This window comes from Meles meles, chromosome 18 (genome assembly GCF_922984935.1).
Source record: "Meles meles chromosome 18, mMelMel3.1 paternal haplotype, whole genome shotgun sequence".
Lineage (NCBI taxonomy): Eukaryota > Metazoa > Chordata > Mammalia > Carnivora > Mustelidae > Meles > Meles meles.
Genome location: NC_060083.1, coordinates 23,555,070 through 23,573,586, shown reverse-complemented (window position 1 = coordinate 23,573,586; position 18,517 = coordinate 23,555,070). Strand labels below are relative to the sequence as shown.

Sequence of the window (18,517 nt, the reverse complement as noted above, 5' to 3'; positions counted from 1 at the left end):
AAGCCTTTTAAGGTGTGTTTTAAGATTTTATTTAAGAGAGAGTGAAGGAGCAGGGGGAGGGGCAGAGGGAGAAGCAGGCTCCCGGCTGAACGGGGAACCTGGTATAGACCTGGATACCAGGATTCTGGGATCATGACCTGAGCCGAAGGCAGATGTTTAACCGACTGAGCCATCTAGGTGCCCCTAAGGCATTTTTATTTCTTAATTTTTAGGGTTTCAAACCCAAAGTGGCAACTACCATAGAGTATTAGGCGAGAGAGCACATATGTGCATGTGTGTGGGTGGTATTTTGTAGCAGCTCTTTACCAGAGTCCACATTCTTAACATTTATTTATTTATTCATTTTTTTATTTTCGCATTCTTAACATTTAGCCAATGGATTCTGGCTAGGAAAAATGTAGTAACCACAGCTTGCTAGACTAGCTAGAAGACTGACGAGGTACATGTAGGGAATCCAGTGAGAGATACCCAAACATTTAGAATCCAGCTTCAGCACACATCCCCCCAACCAAGAATCAGCCAGAAATTTCCTTACTAAATAAGAAAAAGAAAATAGAGATCTTAGCAACTCTTTGCCTGTTCCCTCTTTAGATAATGATTTCCCAACCGTGTTTGTCAGAGACCTAGGATTTCCAAGGGTAAGAGGTAGGGAGCAGGTGCGCATGTTTGGAGGTGAGCAAATATAAATGATGTCATTTATATTTGAAGACTACTGTCTTCGAAGAGTCTATTAACCTGAGTTTTGAACTTGACTTGAGTATGCTGTGATTCAGAAGCACAGCCCAAAACCTGGAAGCCATTTAATTCGTTGTTCTAAATCTTTTCCATCTCCCCGTGATGTGATCCTTGATTTTCACTCACCATGCCTGGGATCTGCCATGAAACTTGGCAGCTCAGTGTCTCTATGTAAACAAATACAAGCGCTGTTAGTGCATTTCTGTTCATCCTCAGTTGGGTGGGCCCCTTCCGTGAGTTCTGCGATTGTTCTGTAGTTATGGGCTACTTGTTAAATTAACTATTATGAATTTACAGGGCAGTATATTTTGATGAATTTTATTTTAAGACAAATACACACTGGGATTAGGTGAATTAGAGACCTTAACAAACCTTGCAGAAAGATTAAGATAACTCATGATTTAGTTAATGCTGCAAATTGGTAGTAGTTAAGAAATGAATGCAGAGGAATAACTTGTCTTGAATTGGAAGGATTTGATATTTGTAACATTTTAAAACATAAGAGATTGATTGTTTCAGATGAACCTCTGTAGTACCTGTTTCATTTTTGGTCTAATTTGGTCCCTGTAACTGGGTTTGTTATGGTAAAGGTTAGTGTTGAAGAAAAGGACTACAGTTACAGTTTAAACGAGCCTGGATCTGTTGGATTGCTTCTGTGATATTTTTCCATCTGTAACTGTCACTTGGTTTGTAGATGAGTAGTGTGTTTTTTGTTGTTTTTGCTGGCCTCTCCACAAGCAGTGTTGTGACTTGACCAGGCCTTGTGGTTTTTATTCTGGAATTTTTTTTTATTTTTTATTCCAGAAATTTTGAAAAAAATAAAGATTTATTGCTTACAGAACCTCGAAATTACACAGCTCACCTGGGGCCACACCTCGAGGTTGCAGGTAGACAGCGTGCATGTGCCGGGGGTTCTGCTTTAGAAGGGATTGAGGGTGGAAGACTAGGTAGGGTTTCACAGTCTCACTGTTTATTGGTGAATTTAAAACATAAGAGCAGAAGCTTAAAGATTGGGAAGAGAAGATGCAAGTGGCCTAAATGGTCAGTTATCGAATCAACTAAGATCTCTTAAAACAAAGGAGCCTCAGTGGGGAAGGTGGCCTGGCTCTTTATCTAGTCTAGTGTAGGCAGTGTGTTTATTTGAGATAGGCATCTTTGCAGTGAGACCTTAGCAATCAAAGCTTAAGTCAGGCACTCGGCATTAAAAAAAGAAAGAAAAACAACTCTCAGGGTTTACACTACATGGTGATATCCGTTTAAGAGAGAATAAACACGGTTAAGTCCTAAGTCCGGCAAAAGCTCTGTTTTGAGTAATGTGAGTTATTGTCTTTATTACTTTGAACCTAAATATTTATTATTATTATTATTATTATTTTAGATTTATTTATTTGAGAGAGAGCATGAGTGAGCTCAAGAGAGTAGGGAGGGAGGTCAGAGGGAGAGGGAGAGAAAATCCTGAGCAAACTCCACACTAAGCGCAGAGCTGACGTGGGGACTGTCCCCAAGGTCACTACCCCAGCTGAAACCAAGAGTCGGAAGCTTAACCAACTGTGCCACCAAGGCGCACCCCTAAAAACCTCCTCTTAGAGAGGATTCTGGGCCACTGTGTTATTTTTTTCTCATTCAGCTGTACCTCTTCACTACTACTTAGTGATTTTGCTAACTTACTAATTCCATTATGCTGAGAACTGAGGTGTTGATTCCCGTGCTCTCCCTATAATCCTTCTTGGTGAAATCTTTAGCTATCTAGTTAAGGTTAAACTAACTTTTTTGTTGTTCTTGAATAACTTAGCAAAGCATTTCAGTAGAGAACTAAAAGATATGAGCTGAGTGGGGATAGGGAATAGTTCATTCAAAGCCAAAATAAATTATTTTTGTGTATTTCTTAGTAATGTATGGGGGAGGGGCAGAGGGAAAGGGAGAGAGAATCTTAAGCATGTTCAGCCTCCAGCACAGAGCCGGACATGGGGCTTGGGGCTGGATCTGACCTCCCTGAGATCATGACCTGAGCCAAAAACAAGAGTTGGATGCTTAACTGATTGAGCCACACAGGCGCCCCTTAGCAATGTTCCTTTTTACTTAACAGGAAGGAAGAAAAGAAAATATGATCTAACTTAATTAGCACACCTGGGCTGACCTTAGGAGAGATGCGTAGTATGTAATTATGCTGATGCTGTATATTCACACCAGCGAGTACCTCTTGTCTGTCAGCCTGGTGGGCACTGGCCAGCATGTGTCAGGCAGAACCTGCTCTCCCGAGAGGAAATCATCTTAAACAGCATTGCTGAGATTTTGTTTCTATAGATAACATTGTTAACAGTCTGTTAGTATTCTCTTTGAGATTTCTGCCTGTTAAGATGGATGGTTTCTGAAAAAGCAGTGTTGATGATACAAGCTAGATACAAACACAGCAGAGATACTTAGGCATGCTGCCCTTGCCCTCTGCGGAGTCCTGGCTTTGGTCTTCCCCATTGGTCATGGTCATGGCCTTTCTTACACAGAGATGACTAAGTAAATCGAATAACGTGTTTACCAAAATGGACAAAAGTACCTTCTGACCTCAAGAGACTTAAAAGCAGAAATCAATTCTTGTTTTACTTGGGCCCATTGGGTTACTTCCTCTTGTTGAATTCTAGTGTTCTTAGTCAGCTGGACTGAAAATTGGATACATATCTAACATGCTGTATTAGCAACATGGCTTTCTTTTTTCACTTCCTTCTTAAAATACTTGCCTGTGCATTTTGTACATGTATGGATCATATCAGAAATGGAGGGATGCCTGGCTGAGTCAGTAGAGCTCTGACTCTTGATCTCAGGGTTGTGAGTTCAAGCCCCCACATGAAATGTACCGATTACTTAAAAAAATAAAAATAAAAATCTTAAAAAAAAAAAAAGTGGATTTCACATCGGATGGGGAAACAGACCTTGGGACTTGTTACATTGTCTTTCATTTTGAAAAGTTGGTAGGCTTATTAGAGTAAAGTCGTTTATAAAAACATTTAAGAATTTAAAGTCGAGGAAAAAACCTTTAGTGCTTCTCTCTCTTAGTAAGAAATTCAACTGAAAAGAGTATATTCTTTAAACCAAGATAACCTGCTAGTTAACTAACTAGCTAGTCACCTAGCTAATAGGTGACTGAGCCAGAATTGTAATTCAGACAGTTCGACATGAGAGCCTGTTTTCTTAGCCATGAAGCTCTGCTTTCTCTCAGCTTCTCGCATCGACTCCACTCATGGAAATAATGGATCGATTCATGATCTTTGGTGATCAGAAACTAGTGGTGGAGGGAACATATAAAACTATAAGGATCTGGAGACATCAGATTCTGTCCCATGCCAGCAGAAGGGGCTTGTGGAGCACCATTTATGGCTGGGAATCTGAAGGAGGGAGGGATGGGGAGTACCTGGTGAAGGTTTATGTTCAAATATAGCACCTTGTGAGTGGGGCGAGTAAAAAACTCTAACCACCTATTATTTCCCAGAGTTGTTGTGTCTATGCTGCTTTATAATACGTTGGCCTTTTTCCCCCCTTAGCTTTTTATCATGGATAATTTCAAGCGTGTATAAAGTAAACAGAATAGTAGTAAGGAACTCCCATGTACCCAACATCCAACTGTGAAATTCTGGAATGCATATAACAAAGTGTTTCTGAGAGTCAGTAAATTGAATTCTTGGATATTCTTCCTAATGAACCAGTCTTATTATGGAACTTGACTTCTTCATGATTGGTTCACTTAATCTGAGATGTATTCTCATTTTAAAGTCTGATACAGCAGAACTGTGAACATGGAATTGTCGTAACAAAGTTCTTCATGTTCATTAAGCCTAGTTTCTTAATATACTAAATAATACAACCTTAAAGTGAGGGCAGGGAGAATAGTATTTTCTAAATCTGCGGTGGTCACTGAAAAAAAAATAAGATTTTTTTTTTTTAAATGATCTCTACCCCCAACATGGGGCTTGAACTTACACCCCAAGATCAAGAGTTGTTTGCTATACCAACTGAGCCAGCCAGGTGCCTCAGAAAACGTTTCTTTGAAAAATTTTGTCTCCTAGTTTTTATTTTGAATGAAGATTAGTTTTTCATTTTTTATATTGCTTTTGTGCCTTTCAGATACATGAACATTTTAAATTGTTTTTAACCCACATTCATCATCTTTTCTTACAAATGGTCTCTCTGTTCCTAATTTAATTTTAGTGAAATTTCCAGACTTCCTCCTTAAAAGAAAGTATCTTGAGGGGTGCCTGGGTGCCTCAATGGGTTAAAGCCTCTGCCCTTGGCTCAGGTCATGATCCCAGGGTCCTGGGATCGAGCCCTGCATTGGGCTCTCTGCTCAGCGGGGAGCCTGCTTCCTCCTCTCTCTCTCTGCCTTCCTCTCTGCCTACTTGTGATCTCTCTCTCTCTGTTAAATAAATAAATCTTTAAAAAAAAAAAAAAGAGAGTATCTTGATTTCCATCAAAGAGACTTTGGCATATTAGAGATCAATCTGGAAAGAAGTTTATGTGGCTGATTCAGATTATATCTGGAGTTCTACTGCTTCCTGAAAATTAGCCTTACCAGCCAAACTATCCCATATGATTTCAGATATCTTGGCAAAAAAGTCAGCATATCCTTCATCTAATGTTATATTGTGGAACCAGGAGAGACAGTTACTACTTTGTTGATTATAGATCCTGGACCATAATTTAACTCTGTATAGTTTCTATTTCTTTGTAACATGGATAATTTGTTTCCTTATGAGGTCCTACAGTTTGTATATAGCTGTCAAATGAAGTAATGCATGAAAGCATTTTTCAGACTATATGCTGCTACAGAACTCTGAAGAGTTCAGTGAGTATTCCATATTTCTGTCAGGGGTGCTCAGTATATATAATTCATAGCATTTTTATAAGAATTCAAAATTTGCTGATATATTTGCATTTATTTTTCCTCATGGCATCGAGTAGAGTAACTCAGGATATGAGCATGGGTGATTATACCCATGTTGAATGTGAAAAAACTGAAACTTCAGGCACACTCCCCAAGCCCATTGCGGGGCTCGATCCCAGGACCCATGAGATCATGACCTGAGCCAAGACCAAGAGTGGGACACTTAACCAATTGAGCCATCCAGGCTCTCTGACAGAGACAGCTTCCCTAAAAATGTATGTTACCTATAAAAGATAACGTAGTATTTGCAGATCTGTTTGAGATTACGTTTTGTTTATCAAGCACAATTAATGTAAATTACAGGCAACATTGAGGTGAATGTACTGAAATAAGAGAAAATTGTATGAGCTAAAAGCAGAGGTCTCCGACTTTCTGGAAAGGGGCAAGATACAAATATGTGATGTCACCTCAGAGTTTTCATGTCTCTGCCAGCTTGGGAAGAGTGCTGCTGTTATCAACTCCCGCGTACCCGAGTCCTTCGGAGGGACTTCTCGTCCTCCATGTTTATTAACCAAAGAGCCTGCATGACTGGGGTTTAAACAGCAGTGCATGGGAGTGGGGCAGAGCAAGCATGCGCACTCAGGTTGACTGCTGCTCCCTTATCAAAGCATGTGGCTGGGAAAGGGCTAGCGAGTGTGAGGGGGGACAAACTATGGCACGGTAGCTCCTTTTGACCGTAACCAGACCTCAGTCTCGGGGACAATCTCCCCATGTTCCCATAGAGTTTTGTGTGTGTGTTTGCTTTCTCCTGTGGAGAGGACCTGCTGTTTTCACCTGATTGTCTCCAACATGTTCTTGCATTGGTTTGAGAGGGATAAAGGGGAAGCACAGGCTCTGGAGCCTGGCTGTCTGGGCCGTGGCGGTCCCATCTGTTGAGCTCTACGACCTTGGTCATGGTATTTAACCTGCAAAAGCCGCATGTTTCTGATCTATAAAACGCATAATAATTGTACCTCCCTCGTATGGTTGTTGTGAGAACCGTGCCAGTGGGCATGTAAGGAGTGCTCAAAAGTATTAGCTGTCGTCGTGACCGTTGTTAATGTTATCTGTGGACAAAGGAAGGCAGAACAAGAAGTCCCCCTCAAACGTTGTCTTCTAGAGTAGGGCTGTTTAACTTGCCCACAGCTCCAGTTTCAGATCGCGAAGAGTTCCGGACCGTAGTGTGACTATTGCATGACCCGTTTACCAGACGGATGGCTCGTCATGCGGCCTTAGTTTCATGAGAGAGAGCAGCGGAAGCGACTAAACCTAGTGCTGAGGAAAAACCATTAGCAATAGCATCACCTCGCATTTATTGATGGGATGCAGGGAACTGTGAACAGACCGTGGTGGAATGAGAGTCGGACCCTCCAAGGAATTCACACGTATTCACCAGGGACACGGGAAGGGGACTTGAAGAGGGCTGTGATGGGACAGAAGTGGCATTCGTGGTGTGCTCCTCAGACTGTAAGATATAGGGTAAGTAGACCCAGAAAGGGAAAAGAAGAGATGATTTCTCCAAGAGGGCAGATGATAGAGAAAGAGGAAGAACTGGCGAGGGCCCCCACAGTGGGGAGACAATAGGAAGGCACTGAAGCTTTTGTGGGGGAGGGGTTACTGAGAAGTCAGGGAGAACTTGGTGATGCATAGTGTGAGTGGAGCAGCCAGAAAATGAGGCAAGGGAAGAGGCTTTGGGCCAGGTTTTAGAAAGGTTGAGAAAGGGAGTGGAAGCCCAGCTGTCCTGTTCTACCGTATCAGCACCAGTACCAATCCCTTCCAGTGCTAGGTGCGGTGAGGAGACAGGAAGATTGAAGCTGGGACACTTGAGATTGTAAATCTTGCTCCATATATAGTGTTTGTAATTAATTATAAGGACAAATAAGTAAAACATAAACATCAGAATAAGTGCAAAATAATGTAGGGGATAAACTGCAAGGTAGATGGTGAGTGATTGGAACTGTGAAGGTTCCTTCGTGAGTCTTCAAGAGGGAATGGAGTTTTTAGGAAAGGTCGTGACTGTTTTGGAAAGGAAGTGGGAGGCCAGCCAGAGAAAGGGTAGCTGAAAAGAGGGTAGTGCCTGGCATGTGGAGCGTGCTTCAGGTGGGTCTGAGGAAGGAGGCCAAGACATAGCGTGAGCTTTTGAGGAGATCAAAGAGCAAGTTTTGCCTGAAAGAGGAGTAGTGACCGTTCTGGGGTCAGAGAGAAGTCATTGAGTTTCAGTGGGAAAATAGACCCTTGGGTGACATCTAAATCTTTCCTCCCCTGTCCATTGTTAGAGATCTGGCAGGATTGTGTGTGTTCTCAGGCTCTACTGGATCGTGCTTACTGGTCCAGGGAAAGGAGAAATCTGACTGGTTGGTTCATTGCCTTCTCTCCTCAGCCCAGAGGCAAACAGGCTTCTGGACTCCAGCAGAGGATGCTTCCTCAGAAGTGTATGCTTCTGCTCATTGAACTTGGTTGTGACTTGATGGTTTAAAAAAATACAACCAACCCATAACCGAAACAACTTTCTTTTCCTACCATATTTTTCACTCTAAGTTCTCTAGCTTTTGTTTCTGAAAAAAAGCCTCTGGTGGTATTAAGCTATAAGAGTATCTCTTCTCTTACCAGCGAAATGTTTGGGAACATAAATGTGCCCCACCATACAGCCAGACTTTTGTGTTTACTCTGGAGGAAAAAGAAAGCCTCTTCTCAGATCACTGTCCAATGTCTGTCTCATAAATGGTGCTTTTGGTTCCCTTTCTCTCTCTCTCTCTCTCTCTTTTTTTTTTAACTCCCAGCCCATCCTCCTCTCTCTCTTCTAAGTACGGGCACCTGGCACACGTGACATCTCTTTGATGTAAAGATACAGAATATCTCATAAGCAGCACCAGGACACGTGACATGGGATGTGTGAGCAGGTGGAGTTGGCGCCAAACAGGTGTCCGAACTAGATGACGTGCTGTGACCTGCTGCCTCGGCCGTAAGTGCCAAGTCTCTGAACGCCCGAGAGGAGGGGGCTGAGCCCCATGGAAAAGGCTGAATTTGAAGACCTGGGTCTGAATACAGGCAACAGGACTTTAGACAATTCATACCAACCGTTCCTGCCTTGCAGTGTTGCAGGATTAAAATCAAAATGAGGACAGTGGATATGAGACTGCATTGTGAAATGAAGCACCCTATAGATTTATGTGTGTGCTCTTGTTTTGCTTTGCTTTCTAGAGTATAATTCTTTTAATAAATTGTAAAATCACAGTGTTCCAAAATCAGATGACAAAAAAGCATCTAAAAAGCATCTTGTTTCCCTTTCTGTCACTCTCTACTCCGCTCTTTCAGGTTGCCATTCCTGTTGGTTTCACTTTCCGGTTATCAGTGTGGTTTAGTGCGTCAGACGCAGTACACCGTGTTAGCCTGCTCTGCCTCTTGCTCTCCCTTCACTGAACAGCGTGTCTTGGAGGCATTTCAAATCAGTATGTTTCCGAATCGGGACAGCGTCATTATTTTCCATTGTCTGGATGTACCATAGTTTATTCAACCGGTTTCCTTACTAATGGAACTTGGGGTATTTCCAGTCTTCTGCTGTTACAAACAATGTTGCAGTGAGTTAATGTATGCTTGATGTTTCCAGCAGTGACTAACATGGCGATTGCCAAATGAGTATTAGTTATTGTGCATAAATACTTACTATGTTCCTGCAAGTGTTGTATGTCTGTGGGACAAAGTCTCAGAAATGGCATTAGGGAAAGGGGTAAACGCGTTTGAAATTTTTATAGACACTGCCAAATTTCATTTCATAGGGATTGTGTCATTTTCCACATTTGCTATATATTCTCTAGAAATGTAAGGTATTGCAGTACCTGGGTGGTTCCGTCAGTTAAGCATCTGCTTGTGGCTCAGGTCATGATTCCAGGGTCTTGGGATCGAGCCCCGAGTTGGTGGGCTCCCTGCTCAGTGGGGAGTCTGCTTTTTCTTCTCCCTCTCTGCTGCTCCCCCTGCTTGTGCATACACACTCTTTCTCTGTCAAATAAATAAAAATGAAATCTTAAAAAAAATTTAAATAGATAATTAAGGATATGTACAAAGATTTAGTTGCAAAAGTATTCTTAGCAATGTTGTTTCTAAGGATGAAAAAACAAGCCAGACTTCATCAGTAGGGGACTGATTAAAATCATTTTGGCTTGCTCATCCAAATTCAGCACTTAAAAATTATGATGTAGAATAGTTGTATTGTTTAAATTAATGTGGAAAGAGATGAAGTGGAAAACGCAGCCTATGTGGTACTTTGTAATAAAAGAGCATGTGTGATGTCTCGTTTTTATTAAATGTGTAGAGTCTACATGCAGGAACTTTCTCAAAGGCTGGATGTAAAATCTGAATAGAGCGTATCTCTAGATGGTGGGATTGCAGGCAGGTCTTAAATTTATATTTCTCTCCTGCTCCTCATCCACCTCTCCCTCTTCCTCCTCATTTTCTACCTTTTCATCTTCTTCCTCTTCCCATGTTTCCAAAATCTGTTATAATAAGTGTTTATTATTTGAGTAGTCTTTAGAATTAGGAGCCAAAAACCAGAATATAAGAATTCTGAAGTTTTGGGCAACTGGGTGGCTCAGTCGGTTGAGTGTCTGCCTTCGGCTCAGGTCCTGGGATCAAGTCCCACATCGGGCTCCCTGCTCAGCAAAGAGCCTGCTTCTCTCTCTGCCTCTGCTGCTCTGTCTGCTTATGCTCTCTCTCTCTGTCAAATAAATAAAATCTTAAAAAAAAATAATTCTGAAGTTTTGAGGAGAAAATCACCTACCCCATTGCATAAAGTTATCATTTTGTTATTTCTTATAAGGCTTTTTTCACCTACGTATCTGGATTCGTAACATAGTTGTAATTATGTAAGATATATTGTCTGTATGCTCTTCACTTTTATCGCTTAAATGTTTCCCATGTTGCTGCATGGTCTTTGCAACTTCATTTTAAATGACTGGCTAATGTCCCGTGAAGTAGTTTCTCAGTGTTTATTAGGAGGTTGGAAATAGGAGACAAATGCCCGTGAGGTGTTTGCTTTCCTTTCATGGAGGCTTTCTTCAGCCTTGAGTTATCACCATCCTGTGAGAGATCGGCAGTGACGTCATGAGGCCCTGAGAATCCAGCCTCCTTAGATCCATGCTGCCAGGCACGCCCATCAGAGCAGAACAGAAACTTGATTTCGTCACACCTTTTTCAAAAAATAACCCCCCCCAAAACACCCCACATTAACCACAGATCATTTGTTAGTGAGGTAAAATATCTCATAGAAGGCAGAGAGCAAAAAAACAGAAAACATCTAACTCATAAATGGTAATATATTTACCACCTTAATCAAGTCTGAAAGGTTGGGAAATGTTAGATCTCTGGTAGAATTTCAGAAAACTGTTATTTTCAGGTAAAGATCTTCTTCCCCTTAAACTAACCTGTTTAATACTATTCTGTTTCTGAGTGATTTGGCCTAATCAGTCTAGAGTTATATCAACAGACACCATTTTTCCCTTTACAGACCAACACTACCCTTTCCCTTAACAAATACAGAAACACTGGCAGTTTTTTTGAGGACTGTTCACGTATTGTTTCTTTCTCATTGCCTGTAAACAAATTACAGCTTAAGCAAAATGTGATTTCTCCATAGTTCCTAAAACTGACTTTCTGTTTCCTTAAATATAACCTTGGGCTCCTTGTTGCAGATTTTTCTTCTCCTTTTTCCCTGGGGAACCCCTGTTTCTGGTGGCCAGAGTGCTTAAGGACTGGAAGCTGCAGCTTTCTTCAAATCACAGTGGCCATTTTTAACCTACCTGAAAAAATAAAACATAAACCTGCCTGAATGGGTACTTTGCTGCTCCCACACATGGCACTCTCTCGGGGCTCAGACATACTGATCCTAATCTCCAGCTCCCGAGACACGAAAGATACAACAGTTACAGCAGCCCCAAGTTCATTATCTGCTCAGGGTGCAATTACCTGGCCGCCACCTAGACTGTGAGGTTTTTGTGGGCCTCCAAAGAACTCATATCCTGAAGAGAGAGGCGAATCAAGGCAGGTCCTCTGGGTAGGGACACTGAGAGGGCGGATCGCAGTTGATAGGAGTTTTAATTTGTAAGGACTTAATCTGATCTGCTTTTGGAACAAGATAGTGTACATGTACTTATTGTCCATTTTCTCTGTGCATTCTTTGAAGATTCATTTGATTGTGTGATGATAGGATTGTCGTAAGGACACAGAACTTTATTACACGAATCTGCCTCTGTCCTTCACCTGCCTCACTGTCCAGAGCCATTCTGGGGATTTATTTAGCCTGGGAAGGGGAAGGATGACTAATGTCTCAAATTGTGTGGTGTTTAGTAGTCTGGTTTCCTGCCCACTGAAAGCCCCTCTTGGGGAAGGCGGATAATGAATTTCTCAGGAAGCAGTGACTTGGGATGCGGCAAGAGATGGTACTGGTTGGCCCTTCCGCTGCCCGAGTGGATAGTTGGTGTCTGCTGATAGGACTCTCTGTCCGTTGAGAGAATTTAGTGGCACTCGTGTAGATGATAGTGCGGGCCAGGTCCTTGAAGGACACAAGCAAAGCCAGGGGCTTGGGAGTACTGAATCCAGGCAGGAACCGGAAGCAGCCCTGGCTACAGCGTCCGTTGGGTCTGTGGTCCCCTTCCCCGTACCTCTGGTTGAGAAGAGGAGTGCTGGATCAGGAGGCGGGCGTCAGTGGACAGAGATGTATTCCCTCAGCCGACTTGGAGAGAGCCCTTGAGCACCTCTGCACTGCGTTCCCTTGTGACGATAGACATCCTGTGCCACGTCAGGGGGAGCTGTCCCTGGCTTCTGTCAGAGGTGAAGAGGAGAACTGGGCACAGGAGACCTCACCGAAATAGTTGTGTTTTCCTGTTAAATAATGTCCTCTGTGACACCATTTAGCTTACACAATTAGACTTGCCATCATGTTGCATTTTAATGACTTAAATCAGTCTGGCCTTTAGGGCAGCGGTTGTCAAAGTGTGCTCTCAGGACCCCCGCGGCTCCCTGGGACCCTCTTAGGGGGTTTGCAAGGTCTTCCCTTCAACAGCATATCTGTATGAGGCCAGGTTTTCCTTCCTCTCCTTCAGCCAGAACAGCAGATTGCAACAGATTGCAGACAGAGCAGACACAAGAATTCATTTGTCTTCTGTGAAGCCAGACATTAAAGTGTAAAACAAAGCCATTTTTCTAACTAAGGTTTGTTTTGTCTTGGAGAATATAATGGTTTTTTCCTAAAAATGTATTATTTCTATTCATGGTTTTTAAAAATTCGTATGAATTAGCATTTTTAACTGTGTTTTCATTTCTAATATGGTGAATACCAGTAGGTGTTCCCCACATAAACAACTTTCTGGCATCCTCATTCATTTTAAGAATATAGTGGGGCCTAGACATTGGAGAACTGCTCCCCTAGCGGACTGCCATGGGAGAAACACCTACAATTTCTTCCTTTTCTTGGTCCCATATAGTGAGAAATGATATGGCACAGAAATCGATTTGCATAAACACTTTGAGGGGGAAAATGGCTCAAGTGTCTAGTATAGAACAGGTGCCGGATATGGTTAAGATGGGAGTGATGATGATGATGATGATGATGATGAAGACTGCTAGTTCCTATGAGTCCTTGGATGTGTAGGTGTGCAAAGTAGCCCTGTATAAGTTCACATTTCTGTGCTCTGGGCTCTCTCCTTGACCAATTCTTTTTTTTTTTTTTTTAAGATTTTAAAAATTTATTTATTTGACAGACAGAGATCACAAGTAGGCAGAGAGGCAGGCAGAGAGAGAGAGAGAGAAGCAGGCTCCCCACTGAACAGAGAGCCCGATGCGGGGCTCGATCCCAGGACCCTGAGATCACGACCCGAGCCGAAGGCAGAGGCCTAACCACTGAGCCAGCCAGGCGCCCTGACCAATTCTTATTTTATTTTTTTTTTAATTTATTCATTTTATTTATTTTTTCAGTGTAACAGTATTCATTCTTTTTGCACAACACCCAGTGCTCCATGCAAAACGTTCCCTCCCCATTACCCACCACCTGTTCCCCCAACCTCCCACCCCTGACCCTTCAAAACCCTCAGGTTGCCCCAACCTCCCACCCCTGACCCTTCAAAACCCTCAGGTTGTTTTTCAGAGTACATAGTCTCTTATGGTTCGCCTCCCCTCCCTAATGTCCATAGCCCGCTCCCCCTCTCCCAATCCCACCTCCCCCCAGCAACCCCCAGTTTGTTTTGTGAGATTAAGAGTCATTTATGGTTTGTCTCCCTCCCAATCCCATCTTGTTTCATTTACTCTTCTCCTATCCCCCTACCCCCCCATGTTGCTTCTCCATGTCCTCATATCAGGGAGATCATATGATAGTTGTCTTTCTCCGATTGACTTATTTCACTAAGCATGATACGCTCTAGTTCCATCCACGTCGTCGCAAATGGCATGATTTCATTTCTTTTGATGGCTGCATAGTATTTAAATACACACTTCAGTTGCTCACTTTAATTTTACTCTTTATATTATCAGTGGCCAAGTGAAGCATTTTTTCCCCTCTTTAGGTTTGTTGGAAGTATGTTCCTGAAGGGGAATTTGTTTTGTCCTAATGGAGCCTGAAATACAGGTTAATCTTCCTAATGGGAAAAGGCAGGCTTCTAAGATGGGTGGATAATGGCTGACACCATGTTTTCTCTCCACTGAGCTCTCAGCCTGGGGCGTTCATACAGCCCTACCCAGTGGAGAGGTGTGTAAACTGTAGGGCCTCGCTGAGGAAAAGAGGTCAAGAAGCTGTCTCGGTCTCCCATTTCTGCCTGATCTTCACCACAGATTTTCCACTAGGAAGGTGAAGACTGTGTTATCATTTGACTTACACAGGATCACCAGCAAATAAGCAGCTACCTGGGAATGAAGACACGGGCCTAGCAGCTTAGCTGCTCGCAGGAATTTACAGGGGAGAGGAACGTAGGAGAGCCTGTGATGCTGAGAAGGTGGGCAGGGTCAGGATGAAACTAGGGTGCTTGCCCCTGATTCTAGAGATCAGTCCCCTTGGTGTTGGCTCTATGAACAAGAAGCCTTTCCTCCTGTCTTCTAGGGTCCCATGCTCTTCTTCAGCCCAGACAGCCTGGGCAATGAAACAGCACAGGATCTGGGAACAGTCTTAGGTCCGAGGCCCAGGTCCGAACATCCCCTTTGCGACCGGGCCTGTCACCTAGTTACTCTGAGCCCCAGTTTTCTGACAGATGAAATTATAGCCATGCCTGTCCCGTCTGCATCACAGAATGGTTAGTAAGACTTAGAGTAAGTGAGGTTCTACACGGGAAAGCTGAAAAACGTGTGCAAGTATAAGTTTTGTACAAAGCTTCTTTACAGTGCTAGTGGGGCTTCTGCCCTTTGCCCCTTGCCCTCTGGATTCATGAGCCTTCTGTTCTTTGCTCCAGGTTACCTGTGCATGACAGATGAGTGGTTCTCTGAGTATGTCTACGAAGTAGTGGTGGACAAGAAGCACGTTCCCAAAGAGGTGCTAGCCGTGCTAGAGCAGGAACCCATCGTCCTGCCGGCCTGGGACCCCATGGGGGCTTTGGCCGACTGACGCTGCCTCCAGCTCTTTCCTCCTCCTCCGGGACCTGAAGGAGCTGCAACGGACAGATCCAAGGACTGAAGCCAAAGTTACATGGGTTCCCACAGGACACAGTCAGACTCTTGGATTTCTCCTCCAGGAACCTCTTTGGAGAAGTGTGCTTTATGATGAGAAAATATTCTTAAAGGGAAGGATCAGGTCACACTCTGTACTCTCCTCATCCCCAACAGCTCAGGATCTCTTAGCATTTTAATCAGCTGTCATTGTTTGTCCTAACTCTGTCAAAAAGGTCTGGCTTAGTGTCTTTTCAGAGATAGGAGAGGACGAGCAGTTGAATTTGGAGAGAGAATGGACCCGATGCTCCTTGTTTCTAGAGTAGAGTTGGGGGAGGGTTATCCTGAGATTCGAGCTTTCAGACTGCATGCTGCGCCTCTGATAGCCCAGGAATGGGAGGTTGATCGAGTCTGACATGATTCCTTCCTGTTCGGAACTGTGGGGAAGCACAGCTCTCCTTGAGTGGAGGCTTAGAGGAGTGTGAGAACAACCAAAACCTTATCATGATCTGAATTATAACCCTTAGGGGGCGCTCTAGCCCAACGGTTTAACTGCGGTCTCTGGAATCTGGAGTCGGGTGGGCAGGAAAAGGCGATGCCATTCTTTCTGACAACTAGATGGTGCTGAGAAGCTTTTGAATAAAACACTTTGCTAAATGAGAGTAAATGGCTTATTTGATCTAGCTCGGAGTTTATTTAGCAACAAAGGAAAGCAACCAGGTGACTCCTAGTCCTCAAAATGGAGAAACAGTAAGATCGCTCAGGGCTTCCCTGCTTCACTTTCTATGTGGTGTCGATGGTCCTTCCCAGCCAGTGCTGACCCTCACTGGCTTCCGCAGAGGATGTCCAGGCACCACATCTAAGAGAGCTTGTGTCCCTGCCCACTTAACTGTTTTTTCATCCAGATCTTTTTTTTTTTTTTTTTAATTTGTTTATTTGACAGACAGAGATCACAGATAGGCAGAGAGGCAGCCAGAGAGAGAGGAAGGGAAGCAGGCTCCCTGCTGAGCAGAGAGCCTGATGCGGGGCTCGATCCCAAGACCTTGGGATCATGACCTGAGCCAAAGGCAGAGGCTTTAACCCACTGAGCCACCCAGGCGCCCCTTTTCATCCAGATCTTAGAAGAGTAAGGAAGGAAGCTTTGCTGGGTTCAGCCTTGGAATCGGCTGGAGAGTATGTGTTTTACTGAGACTGGGTCTCCCTTTCACTGAAAACAAATAAATATAGCCTCCTCATCAACATTTCCATCAGCGCCTGAGCCCCCTACCTTTCTGGCTTTCCTAGAATCTTCTCAGTCCTAGCAGGGGATACTGTCTGTCATAGCACTTTCCAAGATAACATTAGATAAAGGATCAAGCTTTAATCGAAGTGTCGCTATCAGTGTAAACCCTTTCTGTTTCAAGCAAGTTAAATAAACCCATTTCTAGACCCATCATGGCGAAACTCTAGAACAGATCTTTAAAGCATCCAGGAACACAGATCATTCCCTCCAAAGAAAAGACCATTAGATTGACGACTGTCTTCTCATCGACAACTCTGTAAGCAAGAAGACAGTGAAACGTATCTTGAAGGTGCTAGGAGAAGTTAACCGTGAGCCTAGAATTTTATACTCAATGAAATTGTCTTTCAGGGGTGAAATAAAGTACACTTTCAGTCAAACAGAAGGGAGGTGATCCAGTGTGGAAGATAGGAAATGGGATAAGTACACGCATCATCTAAACAGAAAGGGCCTGTAGGTAAGTCTAATAGGGTTCAAAGAAAGATGAGACTAAAATAACTGAAAGGAGATGATAATAATTAGGGAGGTGGTTGGACTAAACATATCCTTTGTCATTCAGGAAGAAGAGAAGTATATCGATTGACTTTAGACTTTGGTATGTTAATGATATATCCAAAATTTTCTAGATGAACTACTAAAAAATAAGCAGGGTATTTTTGTCCATGAAAAGACAAGATGGTGAGAAAGAAAAAAAAAGCAAAACAAATAGAGTGTCCAAAATAAGACAGAGATAAATCTAAATGTGTCAGTAAGTACAATATATAAATGTTCCTGAAAAAAGGCAAATTGTCAAACTGGAGGGTTTTGGGGAGTGTTTAAAGATTTTTTATTAGCATGAACAGGGGGAGCGGCAGAGAGGGAGAAGCAGACTCAGCTGAGTAGGGAGCCCGACCTGGGGCTCGATCCCAGGACTTCAGGATCATGACCTGAGCCGAAGGCAGACACCTCACAGACTAAATCACCCAGGAGACCCTCGAACTGGGGTTTGAAAAGAAACTCAGCCATAAGCTAATTACAAGATACATTGGCAACCTGGGATATGAAAAGGATAGGAAAGATACATCAGGCAGATACTAAGCAAAATAAGTCTGGTATGGCTATACTGATAATTAGCAAAATTAGGACTACTCTGAATAACAAACAGACTCATGCCAGGATCTATTATTCACAGTCTCCCTGGAGTTGTGTAACATGTCGACCCTGGAAATAGGCTTTAAAACAAAAAGCATGGGGCACCTGGGTGGCTCAGTCGGTTGACAGGCTGCCTTCTTACTCGGGGTCCTGGGATTGAGTCCCACATCGGGCTCCCTGCTCAATGGGAAGTCTGCTTCTCCCTCTCCCACTCCCCCTGCTTGTGTTCCCTCTCTTGCTGTGTCTCTGTCAAATAAATAAAATAAAATCTTAAAAAAAAAAAAAGCATTACTAGAGATAGGATCACTGCATTAATTATATGTTTATTTGGTTCCCTGGAAAAATATAAAGATTCTAAATTCTAAATTAGTATGTACCTAATAACCTCAAATTATATAAAACAAAAACATAACTATATGGAAAAATAATCCAATATCATAATGAAAGATTTTAACATACTTCTTGATTGTTGATAGATCAAGTAACCAAAACCTCAAGTGAATATATAAAAGATTTAAGCATTTTGGTAAGTTTGGTATAAGGGACATCTATAGGACATTGCTCTAATAACTGCACAGTCTTGAGCGCACATGGAACTTTTTTCAAAAACTGGCCATATACTAGGGAGTAAACCTCAACAAATTTCCAATAGTTCTTAATAGTTAGAAACTAAAATTAAGAGCTAACTAAAAGGCTCCTATATGTTTAGAAATTAAGTCATAGGTCCAAGAAGAAATCATAAAGGAAATTTAACCCAAACAATGATTTTTTAAAAAATACTGCATATTCAAAATGGCAGGTAGCACTAAAACAGTACTTAAATTTTATAGCCTTAAAATTTTATT

General features: G+C 42.7%; 1 protein-coding gene across 1 annotated transcript in view; it reads left to right on the top strand.

The window, feature by feature from the left end:
- BLMH (bleomycin hydrolase) overlaps positions 1-15,922 on the top strand; it is a 46,768-nt gene extending 30,846 nt beyond the window's left edge. Inside the window, exon 12 of the mRNA XM_045985779.1 lies at positions 15,070-15,922. Coding sequence (XP_045841735.1) covers positions 15,070-15,221 — 152 coding nt within the window. The 3' untranslated portion in view covers positions 15,222-15,922. The remainder of the gene's footprint in view (positions 1-15,069) is intronic.
- Positions 15,923-18,517: the final 2,595 nt, after the last annotated feature.